The 21,111-nt window shown below is 40.8% G+C and overlaps 1 protein-coding gene across 10 annotated transcripts in view; it reads left to right on the top strand.

Moving 5' to 3' along the window:
• Positions 1–20,244, top strand: part of LOC115136136 (phosphatidylinositol-binding clathrin assembly protein-like) — a 57,001-nt gene extending 36,757 nt beyond the window's left edge. For 2 of the 10 annotated variants that reach the window (XM_029671615.2, XM_065023867.1), the window contains exons 13-23: positions 1,834–1,917; positions 2,272–2,352; positions 2,587–2,697; positions 5,168–5,266; positions 6,178–6,208; positions 6,318–6,417; positions 7,124–7,147; positions 11,784–11,843; positions 16,485–16,589; positions 17,561–17,664; positions 18,642–20,244. In XM_029671615.2, the coding sequence (XP_029527475.1) occupies positions 1,834–1,917; positions 2,272–2,352; positions 2,587–2,697; positions 5,168–5,266; positions 6,178–6,208; positions 6,318–6,417; positions 7,124–7,147; positions 11,784–11,843; positions 16,485–16,589; positions 17,561–17,653 (788 nt within the window). In that variant the 3' untranslated portion in view covers positions 17,654–17,664; positions 18,642–20,244. Of the gene's footprint in view, positions 1–1,833; positions 1,918–2,271; positions 2,353–2,586; positions 2,698–5,167; positions 5,267–6,177; positions 6,209–6,317; positions 6,418–6,834; positions 7,059–7,123; positions 7,148–11,783; positions 11,844–16,484; positions 16,590–17,560; positions 17,665–18,641 lie in introns of those variants that run through there. The other 8 variants (XM_029671621.2, XM_065023872.1, XM_065023869.1 and 5 more) reach the window with 7 other exon arrangements.
• The last annotated feature ends 867 nt before the right edge of the window (positions 20,245–21,111 follow it).

Raw genomic sequence — 21,111 nt, 5'->3', positions numbered from 1 at the left:
TGTGGTTCATCTGCCTGTTGTGTCTTTCGATGGTGTTAGTTCTAGGACATCCACTCGTGAAATGTTTGGTGGTAAACAACATTTACATTTTTTTAGTGTTAAGTTTTCTTTGTCTGTTATGGTTTTGTCAGACATGTCTCCCATTGTCATATTCAGCCTGAATGCACCATTCCATAGACATAAAAACCATTAGATGGTGATAGCTCTGACATCAGCCTTGTATTCCTATGGAAAACTCCTGATGGTGCATGAAGCCGGAAACTATTTACATTTGAAGCGCGCCATATTACTGAATGGCACCAAAAAAAAAAAAAAATCATGGTGAAAGTGCCTGTAACTAGCAAAGGATCATGGTCGATGTAGTCGTTTTCATCGTGCCTGAGCGGGTTAACCTTAGTGTCTATGGCATGAGGACGCGAGCCACCTCATAGCCTGCCGGCCTGTGATTGGTCTGTTTCGGCACGTGGTCCTATGTGACAACAAACGCATTGATCAGAATGAATCACTATTTAATTAAATATCTCCATTTGTAGCGAACTTATAAATCATTCACTGTGGGGATTGAACTTAATCATAATAAACCAATTCTATGGCCCAATACGTCCGTCAATTTTTGGGGCTTTCTAGTGCAGACCAGGGCTTTTGGCACTGCTAGTTTGAAGTTGCCAGCAGAACTCGTGAATTAATGCTCCAGACTGGACACTGGGGACTTTTCACCGTTACTTGTCTTTCTCCTAGCCTTTACAACGTGTGTGTGTGTGTGTGTGTGTGTGTGTGTGTGTGTGTGTGTGTGTGTGTGTGTGTGTGTGTGTGTGTGTGTGTGTGTGTGTGTGTGTGTGTGTGTGTGTGTGTGTGTGTGTGTGTGTGAAGTGATACTAAAGCGGAAATCAGCAATTGAAACAATAACGCAAAAGCTTAATCCCCGCCCCTTTTTTCGTAAAAAGCTGAGGGATGTGGCTGGAGAAATTAAACTACTCTCAAATTAATAGACAGAGCTATGGATGCAAGGACTGACCATCCATGATATCAACATTATTGTTTTGAGGCTATACAGTGGTTGTTTACATTTACTTTGTTTACAAACATTGGGGTAAATAAAACACGCTTATTTTGTGTTCTGATGCGGTATGAAATTAAACTAAGCTCATGAGGTATTTCTAAGGTATATTCTTCAAGACTCAGTGGGTACATATCATGACTGAAGGCCAACAATGGATGTAGCACTGCAGATTGCCCCTTGAGTTGATGCAGAGTCAAAAGTGCTTGCTTCAGAACTCTAGTATTCTGAAGGGGAATATAGAATTCAACAGTGAATGTCTGGGGCTGTTCACATTGTGTGTGTGGGTGTGTACAATTTGTGTTTACATACGGTATATGATGTGGTATTTGGATGTACTGATGCTACTAAAGGTTTTTCAGGGATCGGGTGCTTATCTTGGTCGTTGTAGATCCTTGGTATTAAAAAAACAAGGAACGGTGATAGCATCTCCCATTAATGACCACAGCTACAAGGTTTTAAGTTTATGATGCTTTTTTTTTTAAGCTGACGCATTTCAGCTGTGTGGTCCTTGTCAAAGCTTGCTAGCACCATTAACTAAACCTTGCTGTTACTGTATATTTGTTTTTGTTTGACTGTGTGCCGTGGCATGCCGCTGACTGATTAGGTTATTTATAGCATGGGCTATAACATTCGCTATGTTTCCTTACCTATGTGTGTTCATCACATGTCACTTTACAACTTCTGTCTCTTTTTTTTGTTGCTTTTTTTTAAAGTGTTAACAAAAACAATCCACATTGTTGATTTGAATTTTATTTTTATTTTTAATTTTCCAGATCATTACAATCCCTTTATTGTTTCGAGCTCTTCCATTGCATCTGATCATGAGCACACAGTGCGGATAGAGCAGTTTATCTCAGGTACTATGACCGGGAACCTGACTGACCTGTTTTCTGAAAACTCCTGGAAGCATAGGACCCTGAACTTACACCGGGTTCATGTTTGCTCTAGTCTAGTTGCTTCCCTGATTGCTGTTTTCCTTTAGTGCTAACATTTTAGTATTTTGTGTTTTGTTTGAGGTGGCTTTAAAAAAAATGTTAGTTCTCTTCCTTTTTCTCAAACTACTGATATATATTATTTGACTTGATCTTCTTGCTTACTTTTCTGGAGCTAGACTACATTTCATTTGTTGTGTTTTTTGTTATTTCTAATCTTGTTTCTAAAACCCCATCTCTTTGCCTTTCTCCCCTCCTGCTTGCCTCTGGTTGTGTCAGACTCTTTCTGTGGGCCAGCATCATACCCTACCACTCCTCTCTTCCAGTCTGAGCCCTCTGCTGTAGCTGGTCTATTTGGAGGTAGGTACCTGGGGCTTGCCATTCCTACTGCCCCCTGTCTACTCTCTGGCCTGAAAAAAAACTTATTGGGTGTACAGAATATATTTAAATGGACAAGAAGGGTGTCTGCAAAGATGACGGCACCATCATACTTAAGTTAACAAGCGAAATAAAGACTTCCGTTTTGCATCAGAAAGCTTTATAGCTCGATTAATGCCTCAGCTAATATCAACACTCTTGCTTCCTCTTAACTAGGATTCTCAGTGTCTTCCACCACGCAGCCCCAGACCGCCAGAGGCCTTAACGTCAACTTTGACTCTGTGTTTGGCAATAACTCAGCCTCCGCCAACAATGTTGACTCTGCTGGTAAGGATCATACATTCCCCGATCTCTCCCAATTCCCCATCCCTCTCTTCACATGCACAAGCGCCACATAGAAGTTACCCTTCAGCACAGATCTAGGATCAGCAATTAGATCACTTCCACACTGCTGCCCACTGGGCCCAACTCACCTCGTGTCTAGGGGCATCTCACCTCATGGGCCATCGCTGGGCTTGGATGTTTTGGAAAGGAATTCAAAATACTTGCAGTGAGTGCTTGATCAATGATTGAGAAAATGTACCCCCATGAGATATGGTCATGAATGATTTGCTTTGAAATGTTCCAAAAGTAGCATTATGTTTATTTTTGTTGTTGCTATTTTGCATGGGAAAGCGCAGCCTTCCCTCAGGGATTCACATGCACTGATTTCAATTACCTGTCTGTCATTCGACACATGGCGGGTTTCATAACTGGCAAGGTCTGCTCCGGTGCCTCCGAGCTCCTTTAGCCATACATTCTTGATTATTTCACTGCCATGGCCAGGGCCTGGAACATGACAGTTTGTCATGAACAGAACCCAAAGAGTCAGGGTAGTGCTGTCCTCATCTTCTCACTGCAATGTAACACTTCTCCATCACATTGTCCAATCTTGCATGAAATGGAAGAGCTTAGGAAATGAGTATTGGCACCATTTCAACTTCTCTCAACATAGCCTTCTGCCCCTGAGTAGTTATGCCTACGAAGTCATAAGTACATCACAGAAAGGTGCATTTGTCAGCAAAGTGCCTTTTGGTGCTCAATAAAGCGTATAGTGAAGAGTGGAGAATGTACACATACACTAGCGGTGAAAAGTTTTAGAACACCTACTCATTCAAAGGTTTTTCTTTATTTGTACTATTTTCTACATTGTATAATAATAGAGAAGACATCAAAACTATGAAATACAACATATGGAATCATGTAGTAACCAAAAGTGTTAAATAAATCAAAATGTATCTTATATTTGAGATTCTTCAAATAGCCACCATTTCCCTTGATGACAGCTTTGCAAACTCTTGACATTCTCTCAACCAGATTCACCTGGAATGCTTTTCCAACCGTCTTGAAGGAGTTCCCACATGCTGAGCACTTGTTGGCTGCTTTTCCTTCACTCTGCGGTCCAATCATCCCAAACCATCTCAATTGGGTTGAGGTTGGGGGATTGTGGAGGCCAGGTCATCTGATGCAGCACTCCATCACTCTCCTTCTTGGTAAAATAGCCCTTAAACAGCCTGGAGGTGTGTTGGGTCATTGTCCTGCTGAAAAACAAATGACAGGCACACTAAGCCCAAACCAGATGGGATGGCTTATCGCTACAAATTCTAAAATATTATTTAGAATTTGAATTCTAAAATCAGACAGTGTCACCAGCAAAGCACCCCCACACAATAACACCTCCTCCTCCATGCTTTACAGTGGGAAATACACGTGGAGATCATCCGTTCACCCACACTGCATCTCACAAAGACACAGCAGTTGGAACTTTTAGGCCTTTAGTAGTGGTTTCTTTGCAGAAATTTGACCATGAAGGCCTGATTCACACAGTCTCCTCAGAACAGTTTATGTTGAGATGTCTGTTACTTGAACTCTGAAGTATTTATGTGGGCTGCCGTTTCTGAGGCTGGAAACTCTAATGAACTTATCCTCTGCAGCAGAGGTAACTCTGGGTCTTCCATTCCTTTGGCGGTCCTCATGAGAGCCAGTTTCATCATAGCGCTTGATGGTTTTTGAGACTGCACTTGAAGAAGCTTTCAAAGTTCTTAATGTTTCGTATTGACTGACCTTCGTGTCTTTACCTTGTCACAACACAACTGATTGGCTCAAATGCATTATGAAGGAAATAAATTCCACAAATTAACTTTTAACAAGGCACACCTGTTAATTGAAATGCATTCCAGGTGACTACCTCATGAAGCTGGTTGAGAGAATGCCAAGAATTTGCAAAGCTGTCATCAAGTCAAAGAGTGGCTATTTGAAGAATCTAAAATACATTTTAGATGCACTTTTCTTTGGTAACTAAATGATTCCATGTGTGTTATTTCATTGTTTTGATGTCTTCACTATTATTCTACAATGTAGAAAATAGTAAAAAATAAAGGAAAAACGTTGAATGAGTAGGTGTTCTAAAACTTTTGACCGGTGGTGTACATGCATCTAATGTGTGGGTTTTGCGGTGCTTCACTCACAATCTCACCATTGTTTTGTTTCTCTTCCTTGTCCATTGGGTGAACACACACTTTGGGCCTTGGCTGTTTCATGGCACATGACTGGGTGAGTTGATGACACACTCCTCAGCCCTGAACTGCGCCAGCAAACTTATTGTCATTTTCACGTGCGACATCTGCTTCCCACCGCTCACATGAACCACATCATATTTCCTGTTTCGTCTGTGGATTTCTGTCTTTTACCCCCTCCCTCTCCCACCCTTCTTCCTTTTTTATTAATAATGTTTTAGGTGGTGTCCTCAAACCCACAGTGGCCTCCATGCCCAGCCAGGGGCTAATCCCAAACGGGCAGCAGCTTGGGAAACTGGTGTCGGATGACCTGGACTCGTCCTTGGCCAACCTTGTGGGCAGTATGTATCATCAACGTGCTCCTTAGGTCTTACTCCCATCGTACTGTAATGATCACATTTTATTTGTCACCAAATACAACAGGTTACACCTGTTTCACCTTACAGTGAAATACTTAAATAAATAAATGAAATAAAGTAACAAATAATTAAAGAGCAGCAGTGAAATAACAATAGTGAGGCTATATACGGGGATAACGGTACAGAGTCAATGTGCGGGGGCACCAGTCAGTCGAGGTAATTGAGGTAATATATACATGTGGGTAGAATTATTAAAGTGACTTATGCTTAGATAATAACAGAGTAGCAGCAGCGTAAAAGGGGGGCAATGCAAGTAGTCTGGGTAGCCATTTGATTAGATGTTCAGGAGTCTTATATCTTGGGGGTAAAAGCTGTTTAGAAGCCTCTTTCACTTAGACTTGGCTCTCCTGTACCACTTTCCGTGCAGTAGCAGAGAGAACAGTCTTTGACTAGGGTGGCTGGAGTCTTTGACAATTTTTTGGCCTTCCTCTGACACCGCCTGGTGTAGAGGTCCTGGATGGCAGGAAGCCTGGCTCCAGTGATGTACTGGGCTGTACCCACTACACTCTGTAGTGCTGTGCGGTCAGAGGCCAAGCAGTTGCCATACCAGGCAGTGATGCAACCAGATGCTCTCGATGGTACAGCTGTAGAACCTTTTGAGGATCTGAAGACCCTTGCCAAATATAATAGGTTTTGTCGTGCCCTCTTCACGACTGTCTTGGTGTGCTAGAAATAATGGTCTGCTGCATATGTGCTATTGATACTTAACATTTTAGCAGACCAGCTGCCAGATGAAGTGTCACATGCTATCTCTTTTGGTGTATTTTAATGAGAGATGGTCAAGTCAGCGGCACTATGCGCTCAACTAACAATGTATTCTCTCTACTTTTTAGATTTGGGGATTGGCAATGGTGTGGCAAAAAAGTAAGAATGCAATGATAACGGAACTGGAATGACTAATTATAATAATTTTTTACCATACTGATATATTGCAGTTGAATGAAAATAATTACAATTTCCATTTCCTATGTAGTGATATTCATTGGAGTCAGCCTGGTGAGAAGAAGTTGACAGGTGGATACAATTGGCAACCAAAGAGTGCTCCCTCTACCACATGGAACCCTGCCACCATGGTAAGTTTGTTTGGAATAAGTCTTTCTTTACTATAGTATCCAAAGTTCTGATCACAAAATTGTAATGCATTGATCAATATTAATCGTACTGCTACTTGTGTATATGTACTGACATGTACAGTGGGGCAAAAAAGTATTTAGTCAGCCACCAATTGTGCAAGTTCTCCCACTTAAAAAGATGAGAGGCCTGTAATTTTCATCATAGGTACACTTCACTATGACAGACAAAATGAGAAAAAAAAATCCAGAAAATCACATTGTAGGATTTTTAATGAATTTATTTGCAAATAAAATGACCATTTTAGAATATGGCTGTAATGTAACAATGTGGGAAAAGTCAAGGTATTCTGAATACTTTCAGAATAGACTGTATATGTAAATTGTAAAGTATTTTGTCTGTCTTTTTCCTTTTGTCAGACCCCAGGAAGACAAGCTGTCACCATTAGTGTCAGCTAATGGATCCTATAAAATAATATGATTTATGAAAAGAAATGTGCTTTTTCCTCATCTGCTTTGGGAATTGTTTATCCAACACAAACACTGATTGGTTTAAGTTCCTGATGCATTCAGATCATATGGACAGAAAGCACCAATGGTGTGTGTGTGGTTCTCTGTGTTCACTAAACATTGTTGTTACAATATTTTCTAATCTGTGTCTCAAATGTCTTTTGCATTGTATAAATGTTCTCCTGGGGAAAAAACACAGAACGGCATGCATTTCCCACAATACGTAAGTCTCAATGGTTGTACTATTTCCTGCTCTTTGACCAAAGCTGGCATGCCTGGTATTAACCCCACACATTCACCCAGCCACGTGTTCTCTCTGACCGGTGTGGTCTGCACCATGGGCTTCTTCTGACCGGTTGACCTCAATCTAACACAGAACCCACAGCATGACCTGTCCTGGCTTTCCTCTCCTCCTTATTGCAGCCCTTTGTTCTCCAGAGGCTGGTTTATACTAGGTCTGACAACATGTCTGTAGACCATTAGAATGGTACAAGTGTCCATGGACAGTCTTAGACTTACTGTAGAAAAAAAACATCCTTTGTCGTATTTTGTTATTGAACTTCTGGTCACACCTTGCTCAGTGCCTGCGTCACGAGGGTCACATACTGTCTGTATAATAATTACATGACTGTTGTGACATCATGACAGTTATAACATGACATGTGAGCCGTGAGAAAATATTTAGGATATATCTGAATTTCTACAATAAGAACACATTTTTAGCCACTGTGTGCCCTTCTCCTATGTGTTGAGGGCAATGGTGTAACCACTAGACCACCCCAACTCAGTTATTAAACTCAGTTTCCGTAAGCTGATCTCACCTGTTCACGACACTTTCAAACATCATTATTAAGACTTGGTCATCTAAGCCTAATGACTCAAGTGAAGGGTTTCCCCCAAAAAGCATGTTTTGTGAGTGGTTAACATTCAGAACCCCCCCCAAAAAGAACGTTTCAGCTATTATCAAGTGAACACTTATGGAAATATACTGAAAGACCATGGTATATTTGTCTATTGATACGGACAAGTCTGATTTGAAAAGAGAAACTGGGGTATGATCTTAGGTAACTGCATGGTTGATAACTCACACTTTTTTCTTTCTTTTTTAAAACGTTTTCACCAGATATTACTTTGCCGTAAGGCTTTTCCTCATTCTCCCCTCGTGGTTGTTTCTTCTGAACAGGGTGCAAAACAGCATGTTGACTGGAAGCCTTATCTACCACAGTGTCAAAGCTGGCTAGCGAGACATAACCAAATCGGGATAGGGTATCACCCCCTGATTTGTATAAAGTTCTACCTTGCTTAACTCAGATAACATCACCAACAGTCAATGTTCCTCACATCACCTCCTTTTGTTGAAAATGACTGCTTTCCATGTGGTCGTTCTAAATAGTATCTGGTGATCCTCCCATATTTTACTATTCAAGCTAATTTCTGCAATGACTGAAATATTGCCTGCTGAGTATGCTTTTATGCAAAGCATTTGTGATCAAAGTGAGAAGTTGAAAAAGGACTTTTGGGTGTTCGAAACAAGTGCTGACTGTAATTACCCCAACATTTATTCTTTGTACATTCATAATTCTGACCCTTTTCAATGGCTTGATTGCTGATTAAATATTTCCTTCACAAGTGTGCCTTTTTCACGCAACTGAATGCCTGTGACGTTGAAACAAATCAGGGTTTGTTACTTACTACTGTGGGGGCTGTGTGATAGTCTAGCAGTTCCTCTATAAAAGCCCCCCTCTGTCTTTTTCAGCAGAGCAGCTCTGCACCTGCAAGTAACAGCTTCTTGCTTCAGGGCTCTCTCTGTGCTTAAGATTCCCACACAGCTCTTCTAGTTAGCCCTAACATACACTGTAAGGGTAAACTAGGGGAAATAAGGACAAGCATGCAACAAATGGTTCCCAGATGTTCCATTAGTCTTGCCAAAGTGGAAGCAGGCAGGCATTGAGTATGACGTGTTGCATGTGAATTGGACAATTGTTGCTTGTCAGAGAGCTGAACAAAGACAACATTGTTCAGGTGGGTTGTTTCTGGAGAGGACCAAATTTACTAAGTTTGCACCTGTTATTCTGTAAAAGTGATTCATTAACTAAACATGAATATGAAACTATTTATTTACGCTAAGTTACAGTGCCTGTAGAAAGTTGACACTCCGCCTGGATTTCTTCACATTTTGTGTTACAAAGTGGGATTAAAATTGATGTAATTGTTTTTGTCCACGATCTACACAACATACACAACTCTAATATAAAAAGGTGAATGAAAAATAAAAGACTAATATACCTTCATTAGATAGGTGTTAAACACAATTGGTAGTGATTACAGCTGTAAGTCTCCTAGGGTGAGTCTCATAAGAACTTTGCACACCAGTATTGTGCAATATTTGCCCATTATTCTTTTCAAAGATTTTTCAAGCACTCTGTCAAGTTGTTCAGGATCATGGATAGACAGCAATTTTCAAGTCTTGACATAGATTTTCAAGCAGGAACATTCACTGTCTTGGTAAGCAGCTCCAGTGTAAATTTGGCTTTGTGTTGTAGGTTACTGTCCTGCTGAAAGGTGAAATCCTCTCACTGTGATGCAGCCACCACCATGCTTGACAATAAGGAGGCAGTTACACTGATGTTGTGTTGGACTTGTCCCAAACAAAAGGCTTTGCATTTAGGCCAAAAATGTTATTCCTTTGCTTTTGTTTTTTTTTCAGCATTACTTTGGTGCCTTGTTGCATACGTATGCATATTTTGGAATATTTGTATTCTGTATATTTATTTATTTTCACTCTGTCATTTAGGTTGTTAATTGTGGATTCACTAAAGTGTTGTTGATCCAGCCTCTGTTTTCTTCCATCACAGCCATTGAACTCTGTAGCTGTTTTAAAATCACCAATGGCCTCATGGTGACATCCCTGAGCAGTTTCATTCCTGTCCTGCAGCTCAGTTCAGAAGGACAACTGTATCTTTGTGACTGGGTGGTTTAATACATAATCCACAGCATAATTATTAACTTGACCATGCTTAAAGATATATTCAATGTCTGATTTGTTATTGTTACTCATCTACCAACCATTGCCCTTCTTTATGGTTTCAAAAAGGTTTTTGTAATTTATGCTTTCCCTGGTTTTTGTCATATAATCTGTGCTTGAAATTCAATATTTGACTGAGGGCCCATGCATGTGTGTGCACAGTGGCAAGAAAAAGTATGTGAACCCTTTGGAATTACCTGGATTTCAGCATAAATTTGTTAGCAAATTTGATCTGATCTTCATGTAAATCACAACAATAGACGAACATAGTGTGCTTAAACTAATAACACACAAATGATTGTATTTTTCTTGCCCGAATACATAATTTAAACATTCACAGTTTAGGTTGGAAAAAGTATGTGAACCCCTAGGCTAATGACCTCTCCAAAGCTAATTGGAGTCAGGAGTCAGCTAACCTGGAGTCAAAATCAATGTGACGAGATTGACGTTGGTTAGAGCTGCCTTGCCCTATTAAAAAAAACTCACAAAATGTGAGTTTGCTATTCACAAGAAGCATTGCCTGATGTGAACCATGCCTCAAACAAAAGAGATCTCAGAAGATCTAAGATTAAGAATTGTTGACATGCATAAAGCTGGAAAAGGTTACAAAAGTATCTCTAAAAGCCTTGATGTTCACCAGTCCACGGTAAGACAAATTGTCCATAAATGGAGAAAGTTCAGCACTGTTGCTACTCTCCCTAGGAGTGGCCATCCTGCAAAGATGACTGCAAGAGCATAGCACAGAATGCACAATGAGGTTAAGAAGAATCCTAGAATGTCAGCTAAAGACTTACAGAAATCTCTGCAACATGCTAACATCTCTTTTGATGAGTCTATTATACGTAAAACACTAAACAAGAATGGTGTTCATGGGAAGACACCATGGAAGAAGCCACTGCTGTCCAAAAAAAGCATTGCTGCACGTCTGAAGTTTTCAAAGGTACACCTGGATGTTCCACAGCGCTACTGGCAAAATATTATGTGGACAGTTGAAACTACAGTTGAGTTGTTTGAAAGGAACACAACACTATGTGGAGAGAAAAAAAGGCACAGTACACCAACATAAAAACCTCATCCCTACTGTAGAATATAATGGAGGGAGCATCATGGTTTGGGGCTGCTTTGCTGCCTCAGGGCCTGGACTGCTTGCTATCATCAATGGAAAAATGAATTCTCAAGATTATCACAACATTTTGCAGGCGAATGTTAGGCAATCTGTCCGCCAATTGAAGCTCAACGGAAGTTGGGTGATGCAACAGGACAACGACCCAAAACACTGAAGTAAATCAACAACGGAATGGCTTCAACAGATGAAAATACGCCTTCTGGAGTGGCCAAGTCTGTTCTGACCTCAACCCGATTGAGATGCTGTGGCATGACCTCGAGAGCAGTTTACACCAGACATCCCAAGAATATTGTTGAGCTGAAACAGTTTTGTAAAGGGTAATGGTCCAAAATTCCTCCTGACTGTTGTGCAGGTCTGATCCGCAACTACAGAAAATGTTCTGTCTGTCTTAGTCATTCAAAAAGTCATGTCAACACCTATTATTACATACAGAGTGATTCCATATAATTTAACTTAACTTCGTTAAGCCAAATTAGACTTTGGAATTAATTTAGGCTTGCGTAAACCAAGGGGATGAAATCTTGTGCGACAACCATTTTAGTTAATACATTTTTATGGAGGGGGCCTAGACTTTATATAGGCACTGCCACTTAGGAGACGCTTTTATCCAAAGAGACTTAGCATATAACTGACTGCATATAAGATGACTAACTTTCTGTAAAAGTGTCCTGGTTCATTGAGTGATCATCTTTGCTTGTGTCATTTCAGGCACCATCTGTCATGGCCTTCCCTGCAACGACGCCGACGGGAATGATGGCATATGGAATGGTAAGTAGTTTGGGGGGGGTTTATCTTTTCAATCTCATGAAGCCATGCCTCGGAACCCTTTTTTATATATACAGTACCAGTCAAAAGTTTGGACACCTACTCATTCAAGGATTTTTATATTTTTTAAACGTTTGTGTGCATTGTAGAAGAATAGTGACAACATCAACACTATGATATATCACATGGAATCATGCAGTAACCAAAAAAAGTGTTCAACAAATCCAAATGTATTTTATATTTGAGATTCTTCAAAGTAGCCACCCTTTGCCTTGATGACATCTTTGCAAACCTTTGGCATTCTCTCAACCAGCTTCACCTGGAATGCTTTTCCAACAGTCTTGAAGGAGTTCCCACATATGCTGAGAACTTGTTGGCTGCTTTTCCTTCACTCTGCAGTCCAACTCATCCCAAACCATCTCAATTGGGTTGAGGTTAGTTGATTGTGGAGGCCTGGTCATCTGATGCAGCACTCATCACTCTCCTTCTTGGTCAAATAACCCTTACACAGCCTGAAGGTGAAAAACAAATGACAGTCCCACTACGCCATTCCATCTGGTTTGAGGTTATCGCTGCAGAATGCTGTGGTAGCCATACTGGTTAAGTGTGCCTTGAATTCTAAATAAGTCAGACAGTATCACCAGCAAAGCACCATCACACATCCTCATCCATGCTTCATGACGGGAACCACACATGCGGAGATCATCCGTTCACCTACTCTCACAAAGACACAGCGGTTGGAACCAAAAATCTCAAATTTGGACTCATTAGACCAAAGGACAGATTTCCACCGGTCTTATGTCCATTGCTCGTGTTTCTTGGCCCAAGCAAGTCTCTTCTTATTGATGTCCTTTAGTAGTGGTTTCTTTGCAGCAATTCGACCATGAAGGCCTGTGTCACGCAGTCTCCTCTGAACAGTTGATGTTGAGCTGTGTCTGTTACTTGAACTCTGAAGCATATATTTGGGCTGCAATATCTGAGTTACAGTTAACTCTAATGAACTTATCCTCAGCAGCTGTTACGCACACCTCTATGAAGAGGGAACGCAACACCCTGCTACAACTAAACTCTCCGTGAAGTGAAAAAGGTATGGACTGTAGGTGCGAGTAAGAATGACAACAAGCAGAATGTGGTACCGTTTACAAGGACTTTATTCCTTTACACGGTAATATGGGGAAAAGGGGCTGGACGGAACCAAAGCAAAGAAAGTAAATCTCAAAGCCCCCTCTCCTATCTTACCTGCCTAACCAATACTTACCTAATTTAGCACCACCTGGTGCCCTAACCAAAATACAGGGGGTGGTCCGCCCAGGTCTTACCTATTGTGCCTAGACAGTGAATATGCTACGGGTATATGTATGCCCAAGGGCCTCTTGCCTAAGCACTCCCTAGGTGCCTTCCCCTTCTCCCCCTGGGAACAAATGAAACAGAATATTAAACAATTTCACAAACAAACTAAGAAACAAAGGACATCAAATAAGCTCTACCTCAGCAACAAACTCACAGAACATACCACTTCCCAGCAATGAACTCCCAGCAAAATCAACCTCTAGCAAAATCTCTCTGCAATGACCTCCCAGCAAATCTCTCCCTCCTGAACAGAACACTGGCTTTTATATAGCTTCTGAAGGAATGGGTAATTGGAGACAGCTGTGTCTTGACGAGGGGGCGGGGTCAGCTCTCCAATTAGCCATGGAGTCGACCAAATCAGCTGCTTGAGGGATTTCAGGAAGCCATTTCCTGAAATAAACACATGCAAATATACAAACTACACGTAACAGCAGCAAATGTAACTCTGGGTCTTCCTTTCCTGTGGCGGTCCTTATGAGAGGCAGTTTCATCATAGTGTTTGATGGTTTTTGAGACTGCACTTGAAGAAACTTTAAAAGTTCTTGAAATGTTCTGGATTGACTGACCTTCATGTCTTAAAGTAATGATAGACTGCTGTTTCTCTTTGCTTATTTGAGCTGTTCTTGCCATAATATGGACTTGGTGTTTTACCAAATTGGGCTATCTTCTGTATACATAATACCACCCCTAACTGATTGGCTCAAACGCATTAAGAAGGAAAGAAATTCCACAAAGGCACACCTGTTAATTGAAATGCATTCCAGGTGATTACCTTATGAAGCTGGTTAAGAGAATGCCAAGAGTGTGCAAAGCTGTCATCAAGGCAAAAGGTGGCTACTTTGAAGAATCTCTAATATGAAATATATTTTTATTTGTTTAACACTTTTTTTGGTTACTACATGATTCCACAGGTGTTATTTCATAGTTTTGATGTCTTCACTATTATACTACAATGTAGAAAATAGTACAAATAAAGAAAAACCCTGGAATGCGTAGGTGTATCAACTTTTGACTGGTACTGTATATCTAACATTATTTTTTACACGTTCTGAGAATGTTGCACCATACTGTAGCAGGCCTTTTTGGAGCTTTGTGAGTACCACATTCAGTACATTAATTTATGTTGTTTACATCTCTCATCTCTAAGAAATTGTCATTCCCCTTTCTTTGAACCAATGACAATTGTTGTTTGCTAGGTTGACTTCTGCAAAAAAAGAAATCCTTTAACACTGGTTCACTCCAGGTTCCGGGTTCATAAAGCGTATCATAGTAGGATCAGTTTAGCCTTTTTAGATTATAATGATTGGACCGAGGGGGCCTGAACCTGTATCAGCACTCCTTCTTATAGACACTTTATGAATACCGGCCTTTCCAATGCAAAAGTGACCATTCCTGTGCTTTTAAAGAAGCTAAAAGGCCAAGTCCTTACAATAATTAAAATGTACTATTTCACCAGCATAATACTGCAGTAGCACAGATTTGGTTGACTTCCAGTGTAGGGCTGGCACAATTAATGTATAATCGTGTAACCGACGATTATGGATGAAGACCATCATGAAAATAAAACAACTTTCAAAACATTTTGTTTAAAAAACATATATTTTTGTGGACCAAACAACTGACTGAAGACTGGATGGCCAGGCAAAATTCCATGACCATCAGAGCCCTACTCTAGTGATGAGTTGGTGGTGGTGACAGAGCTGGTGTTCTTGTGGTTAAAGAGCTGCTGAGAGCTACAGACCAAAGTGCCACTCCACTGTGTCCGTTATGATTGATGTATTGTAACAGGCCCACAATGTGGTTACTACAGTCTGATTTGGATTTACATTTGGCTGTTTACGCTGCAAAACATTTATAAGTTGTCCCTTTTTCGGGTTTAGAAGAAGTGACTGCTAAATGCTAACTCCTATTCGTATATGCTGGTGGCAAAGCTAGCACTTGGAAATCGGTGGTGGTAGTCAGTCATTTTTAACTGTAATGCAGTTGATTGGTTAAAAGATCACATTAACATATATTGGGGTTGACATCCTTACAAGCATTATACTTTGATTTTTACCTCAACATAGGTTATTGTTTATATGTGTACTTTACACTAACTAGGCAAATTTTGCTTGGGGGGGGGGGCAACGAGGAGATTCGGGATCTTTCCCCCACCGTTTCCATTGCAGTTCCATTGTTTTGGTCGGGTTTGATTGACCTCTTTACCGCATGTATACCATAGAATAAATAGAACAGGCGTCCCCATTCAAGGCAATTATGGAATAACATTTACATTTAAGTCATTTAGCAGACGCTCTTATCCAGAGCGACTTACAAATTGGTGCATTCACCTTATGACATCCAGTGGAGCAGCCACTTTACAATAGTGCATCTAAATCTTTTAAGGGGGGGGGGGTGAGAAGGATTACTTTATCCTATCCTAGGTATTCCTTAAAGAGGTGGGGTTTCAGGTGTCTCCGGAAGGTGGTGATTGACTCCGCTGTCCTGGCGTCCTAACGGCCATAGGTGCAAATCAGGAAGTAAAACAGGAAGTGTACCCATCAATATGTGCTGTGATTTGTTGATTCAACTCAACTGATATTGCAAAAAATATTCCGTTGCATGAGCCACATCATTTGAATGAACATTCCTACATTACCATGGAAATAATTGCATTTCAATACCAGGTAGCCATTGTGAGTGTACCCATGATTTTACCAGTCAAATTGCCAGGGATAGAGGTTCCTGAGCCATTTTTTTCCATTATATTTCTATGGGGAATACCTTTTTATGTTTTTAATCCGTGTTTGTTTGGCTTTTGAAGCATGTAACACCTGGACCAATGTGTGGCAGTGTATTTATTGCACAGTATAGTGTAAACTATGTTCTCGTTCATTTCTACATCCATAGACGAGCCAAAGGGTTTATGACGATTCAAATGGAAAAGTGACAGATGTCTTGTAATGATTGACAATGCCAAGCGCTACTCATGCTCTCAATGCCTCACAAGATGGGCTGATTCAGCTGTAGTGGTTAACTTTTACTGCCCAATGCTTGTCTCATTAAGGAGCTACTGTATATTTGAACTACAGTTAATTAGTCACCAGAGTCAAATCAGCCGAGGAACTTAAACAATGATTTTGTTCTGTTCAAATTCCACTGCACTTGAGACTGAGACATCGTATTACTACATAACCCGTCATGTCTCACTGGAATAACACAAGCAGTTATGTCAGAATGATTGCCATTTCTTCAGCAGGATGTCGTTTTGATTTTCACAATTTTAATTTTGTTTGCTTGTTTCTCTTTCTTCAGCCTCCCCAGATGGGTTCCATGGCCATGATAAACCAACCCACCATGATGTACAGCCAACCGGTTGTGAGGCCGGCCAACCCCTTTGGCCCGGCCCCAGGAGCACAGGTACAGGTGCTCTCCATTCTACTCCCTTCCCCAGGAGCTTTCATCTGAATGGATACCAAGGAGTAGGGTGAAGTTGCCCTCTAGACACTGATCTTAGGTCCGTTTAGAATTTCCCCCACTAATGGCTATGGCTAGGAATGGGTGAGGGGAAGCTGATCATAGATCTGTACATAGGGGAAATTTCACCCTGGAGCAGATCCCAACTCTTCTTGCTTTCTGAGGAGAGGTGCCTGGCTAAATTGTCCACGTCCTTGAACTAGTATCTATCAGAATGGGGTCAATTCCATTTAAATTTGGCAAGTTTATTTAAATTTAATTCCAAAATTGGATTTGATCTCTGCTATCTAAGTCTGATTCTGTGGCCAAATGAACCCCCACTGAGGTGGTCTGCCTGTTGTATGTATGGAAAAATCTGTGGGCAGGAAGCATCCAGCACCACAACCCATTCTCCATAAAAGTGGTATTGGAATACACACAGGTATTCCATATATCACTGTTAAATGATGTAATGTGGCATAAAGAATTCTATTCTGGAGGGCAATTGGAATTCTGTGTTTTGGGACTTCTATTCAGAATGCCCTTCCACATTCACCCTCATGCCATTTCAGTGATGTTGTGAAAATGTATGCATGCACTCACTACTGTAAGTCTCTATGGATATGTACACCCTCATCCCTGTTTCATCTCTTCAGTAGGCTCTAAATCAGAATGGTAGAAACCTTAGGAGAATATATTTTGGGGAAGCAGGGTATCTTTTCTGACACGATACTCTGATCTGCTGTCCTCATGTCAAGAGTTGTAAGGTTTTACCTCCACACTGAACATGTTAGGCAGCTACATTCTGGACCTGACCTTGTTCTCTCCATTCTACTCCCTTCATATCTGTAGCTAGGTTTTCCCCTCCTCCCGTTTCTTTTTCCCTCTTTAGCTGTTCCTCCATTCCCCTGACCCTGTCATTCTCTCTGAACTAGTCCTCGGCAGCTTCTAGTCCCTCCAGTCAGAGTCCTCTCAGAGCGCCAGGAAAGGACCCTTTTGCACAGCTCTCTCTCAAGGATTTCTTGTAGAACATCTTTAGGTACATGTCCTGTGTGCGTCTTGGCGTGTGTGCTGCATGCTCATATCTGCAAACTTTTGCTCCGCTTGCCGTGTACACAGTGAGTTTGTTGATTTATTTGTGCTTCAACAACTAACACTGGCTCAGTCATTCCCTTTATAGTCACTCAACCACCTGTAAGATGCCTTGCATGTCTGCACGGAAGTCTGACCAAGACTGCCAAACAACACTTTTCAAAAAGTACATTGGTCCATGTGACATTTTGACAGTGTAATAAAAGTAGTACTGTTATTAAACCATATCTATCACTTGACTAACCTTTGAGACATTTATTTTAAAACACAGCCCCATTTGGTTTGCATCAAATATCAAATTGACATTTGCATAAATTATGTTGTGGAAGTTGACTGTTAAATGCCACTGTTTAAAACAATTAAAAAATTAAAATGTTTTTTAACACAGTTAAGTCAAATGTAGACTGCTAAATATGTTGATTATTTTCTCCAGAGTGGACTGTATGTTTATCATGCTGCAATTTAAATGTTTTGTTTGCATACATCACATTTGCATCAAATTAAATCTAAATGAGGCAGGAATTCAATGGATTGTTCTGCACTGCAGTTTCAGGTGTGTTGGATTTGGCCAGCAGTATGTCCTGGATGGAGGGCATTTTGGATTAAAGAATAGTCAGTCCTGTTGTATGCCGGGGGACCGCTCAACAGGTCATGACACGGGACTGGGGATTCCTGAATCAGTGTCAATACCCTCCATTATGGACACTGCTGTGCAAATCAAACACACAGCTGAGAACACCTGTTTTTTTTACAATCTGTTTTTTTTTTTTTGTATTCTGGCCTATGTTTGTGAAAGAGTTTGATTTGTTATCAAGGAAAGCAAGGAGTATGAATGTTTGGCATAATCATTTTCTAAAACAAATGCTTTGAATGATAACCCGTCTTAGTGACTGTATTCAGCATGACCTTTCTTTCTCTCTGCAGATGCAGTTCATGTAACCTGAAAGGGAGGCTTTTGTCCTCTGAAGGCAAACCAAGAAGCAGCTAAACTTTCACTTTCAAGTAAAATTCTGTTTTTACTCATCGTTGAGAATATCAGCCCAAATAAGAAAGGACTTGAAGGAATCAAGGGGGGGAAGCCATGTCCAAGACGTGTCAAGTATACGTAGGACAAGGATCCCATTTTGTCATTTGTCTTATGAGAAAAAGTGTGTGACCCCTCTACAGGGATCACTCATCCCATTTGTCTTCTGTAAAAGATAAACATGGGTGTGGAAAGGGAGATCATTTGACTTTGCTGTTATGTATAAAAAATAGTGGGTTATCACACACAGCTTGATGTTCTTGGGGTGAGGACGTGGGTTCAAGTGGGACGAGTGGAAGAATTGCTTGATCTGATCATCAATCGTGCATTATCTAATTTAACCATCACTGATTAGTAACGCTAACCTCTGTTTTATACCATGATTTCAATATTTTTTTCTTTCAAAAAAGTTTTATTACATTTGCAGTAGACATTCCTTGTGTATTGTTAGTATTTATTTATAATTACCCATGGAGGAAATGGGGTGGGTGGGGGGGTAATAATAATGTAATTGAACTCTTCCTTGTGGGAGGTATTCAGGTTTATACATGGTTATGATTGATTGTATGATTGGAGTTTGAGAGTGACAGAGTAAAAAATAGTTAATATAAAGATGAAAAAATGTAACTGACTGTCAACAGACAGTTTAGCTCTAATCACTGAACTGGCATAATGTCAAGCACAGTTCTTTGTGGCTCAAAGTTACAACCCTCCATGTGTAAGGGTGATATGGACGTCAAACAAGGGTATTCATTCAATACAGTCAATTCTGTGAGCTAGGGTCTTTTTTCTTTTTTTGCAAGGGAACATTTTCACGCACTAGCAAAGCACTACATTTGTGATTCGGCGGCATTGCATTGAGATGGATACGCATTTATGCTTTATGCTTGGCATGTCATTTATTTTACAAGGCTGCCTTTCCAACATGAATGCGCAGTGTGTCCTTCAGGCTCGGGCCATCTTTACATAGACCAGCACTGGGATTGGGGGAAAGAGGGAGGTGATCTTCACAGGAGGCAGGGGGAAAAGCTGTGATTGTGTCACAGGAAGGTCAGCTCTGTGTAAGTGGCAGACCTGGGTTCAACTACTATTGGACATATTTTAAATACTTTGTTTGCTTTAGCCTGTCTAGAGTGCCAGATATGCTGTGTTAGCAGTTTTGGGACGATTCAATTGGTCCATTAAGCCAGACGAGCTCAATCAAGCACAGAAAGTGTGAAATTAGTATTTGATCCCATATCTGGTAAGTGGGCAGAAGGGTCCAGTTAAGCAGGGAGAAATGGAACACTGTTGATCGGTGCTTTGTGTGTGTGTATATAGAAGAGAGCCTATCCCATGATGGAAAGGATATGTGCAGGATGGTCAGAACCTGAAGGTTATTCTATTCATCAAATATTTACTGCATTGTCCCTGCAGAGTATATTTTTGTTTATATTAAATATAAATAAATTGATGTATGCAGACTTTTGGTTGATTTTCCAATAAAGTGCAGTTTCCAGTGGGTTTTATTTTAATTTTTTTCTCCACATAGTATTTTGCCCCAGTTTCTTGAGTTTGTGTGGGTGTATGTGAATGGATGATGGATAATAATGAATTGTAATCCACTGTATTACATACAGGTCATGACACGAGTGGCCAAATGAGGTAGATGGGTTTTATATGAGGGAGACTATTAAATTGCTCTAATTCCCCCCAGGTTATAACCAGGGCTGATTTAACCCTGTGAAGCATCATGTGGCATATTTGTTTAAGAAAACATTCCCGGATCCTTGCTTTGTAGTATCATTGCATGTTTAATGGGAATTACATGTCTCTGATGCCAACATGAGGCCAATGCTAGATTTACAAAAGTGTGTGTGTATCCATGCTTTGGCCTGGCTACTTGAACCTCTTGTGGATGATAGGTAGCTGGCAGGTAGCCGGTAGCGGAAGGTAGCCTAGTGGTTAGAGCATTGGGCCAGTAACTGAAAGGTTGCTAGATCGAATCTCTGAACTGACAAGGTCAAATATGTTGTTCTGCCCCTGAACAAGGCAGTTACCCCACTGTTCCTAGGCTGTCATTGTAAATAAGAATTTGTTCTTAACTGACTTGCCTAGTTAAATAAAGGTTAATAAATAAATAAAATGATGTGGGCAGTTGGGGGCTAGTTCTCAGGAGCCTGGAGCATCCCTGGGGCTGAGAAGGAGCTTTCGGAGCCGGGGTCTTGGATGGGGAAAGGCCCACCACACTCAGCTTCTGCTCCAGAGGTCCCAGGTGCATGTATCCCTGCTGGACAGCACCAAGTGGGAAGGGAGAAAGAAGGGGAGAAGTAGTCCCATATAAGAGATGCATCCTGTTTGGCTTGAGATTTCCCATTGCAACAAGGAAAG

Source organism: Oncorhynchus nerka, linkage group LG10, assembly GCF_034236695.1.
Source record: "Oncorhynchus nerka isolate Pitt River linkage group LG10, Oner_Uvic_2.0, whole genome shotgun sequence".
Taxonomy (NCBI): domain Eukaryota; kingdom Metazoa; phylum Chordata; class Actinopteri; order Salmoniformes; family Salmonidae; genus Oncorhynchus; species Oncorhynchus nerka.
Note: the sequence above shows the minus strand (reverse complement) of the source record. Positions and strands in the feature narration are given on the sequence as shown.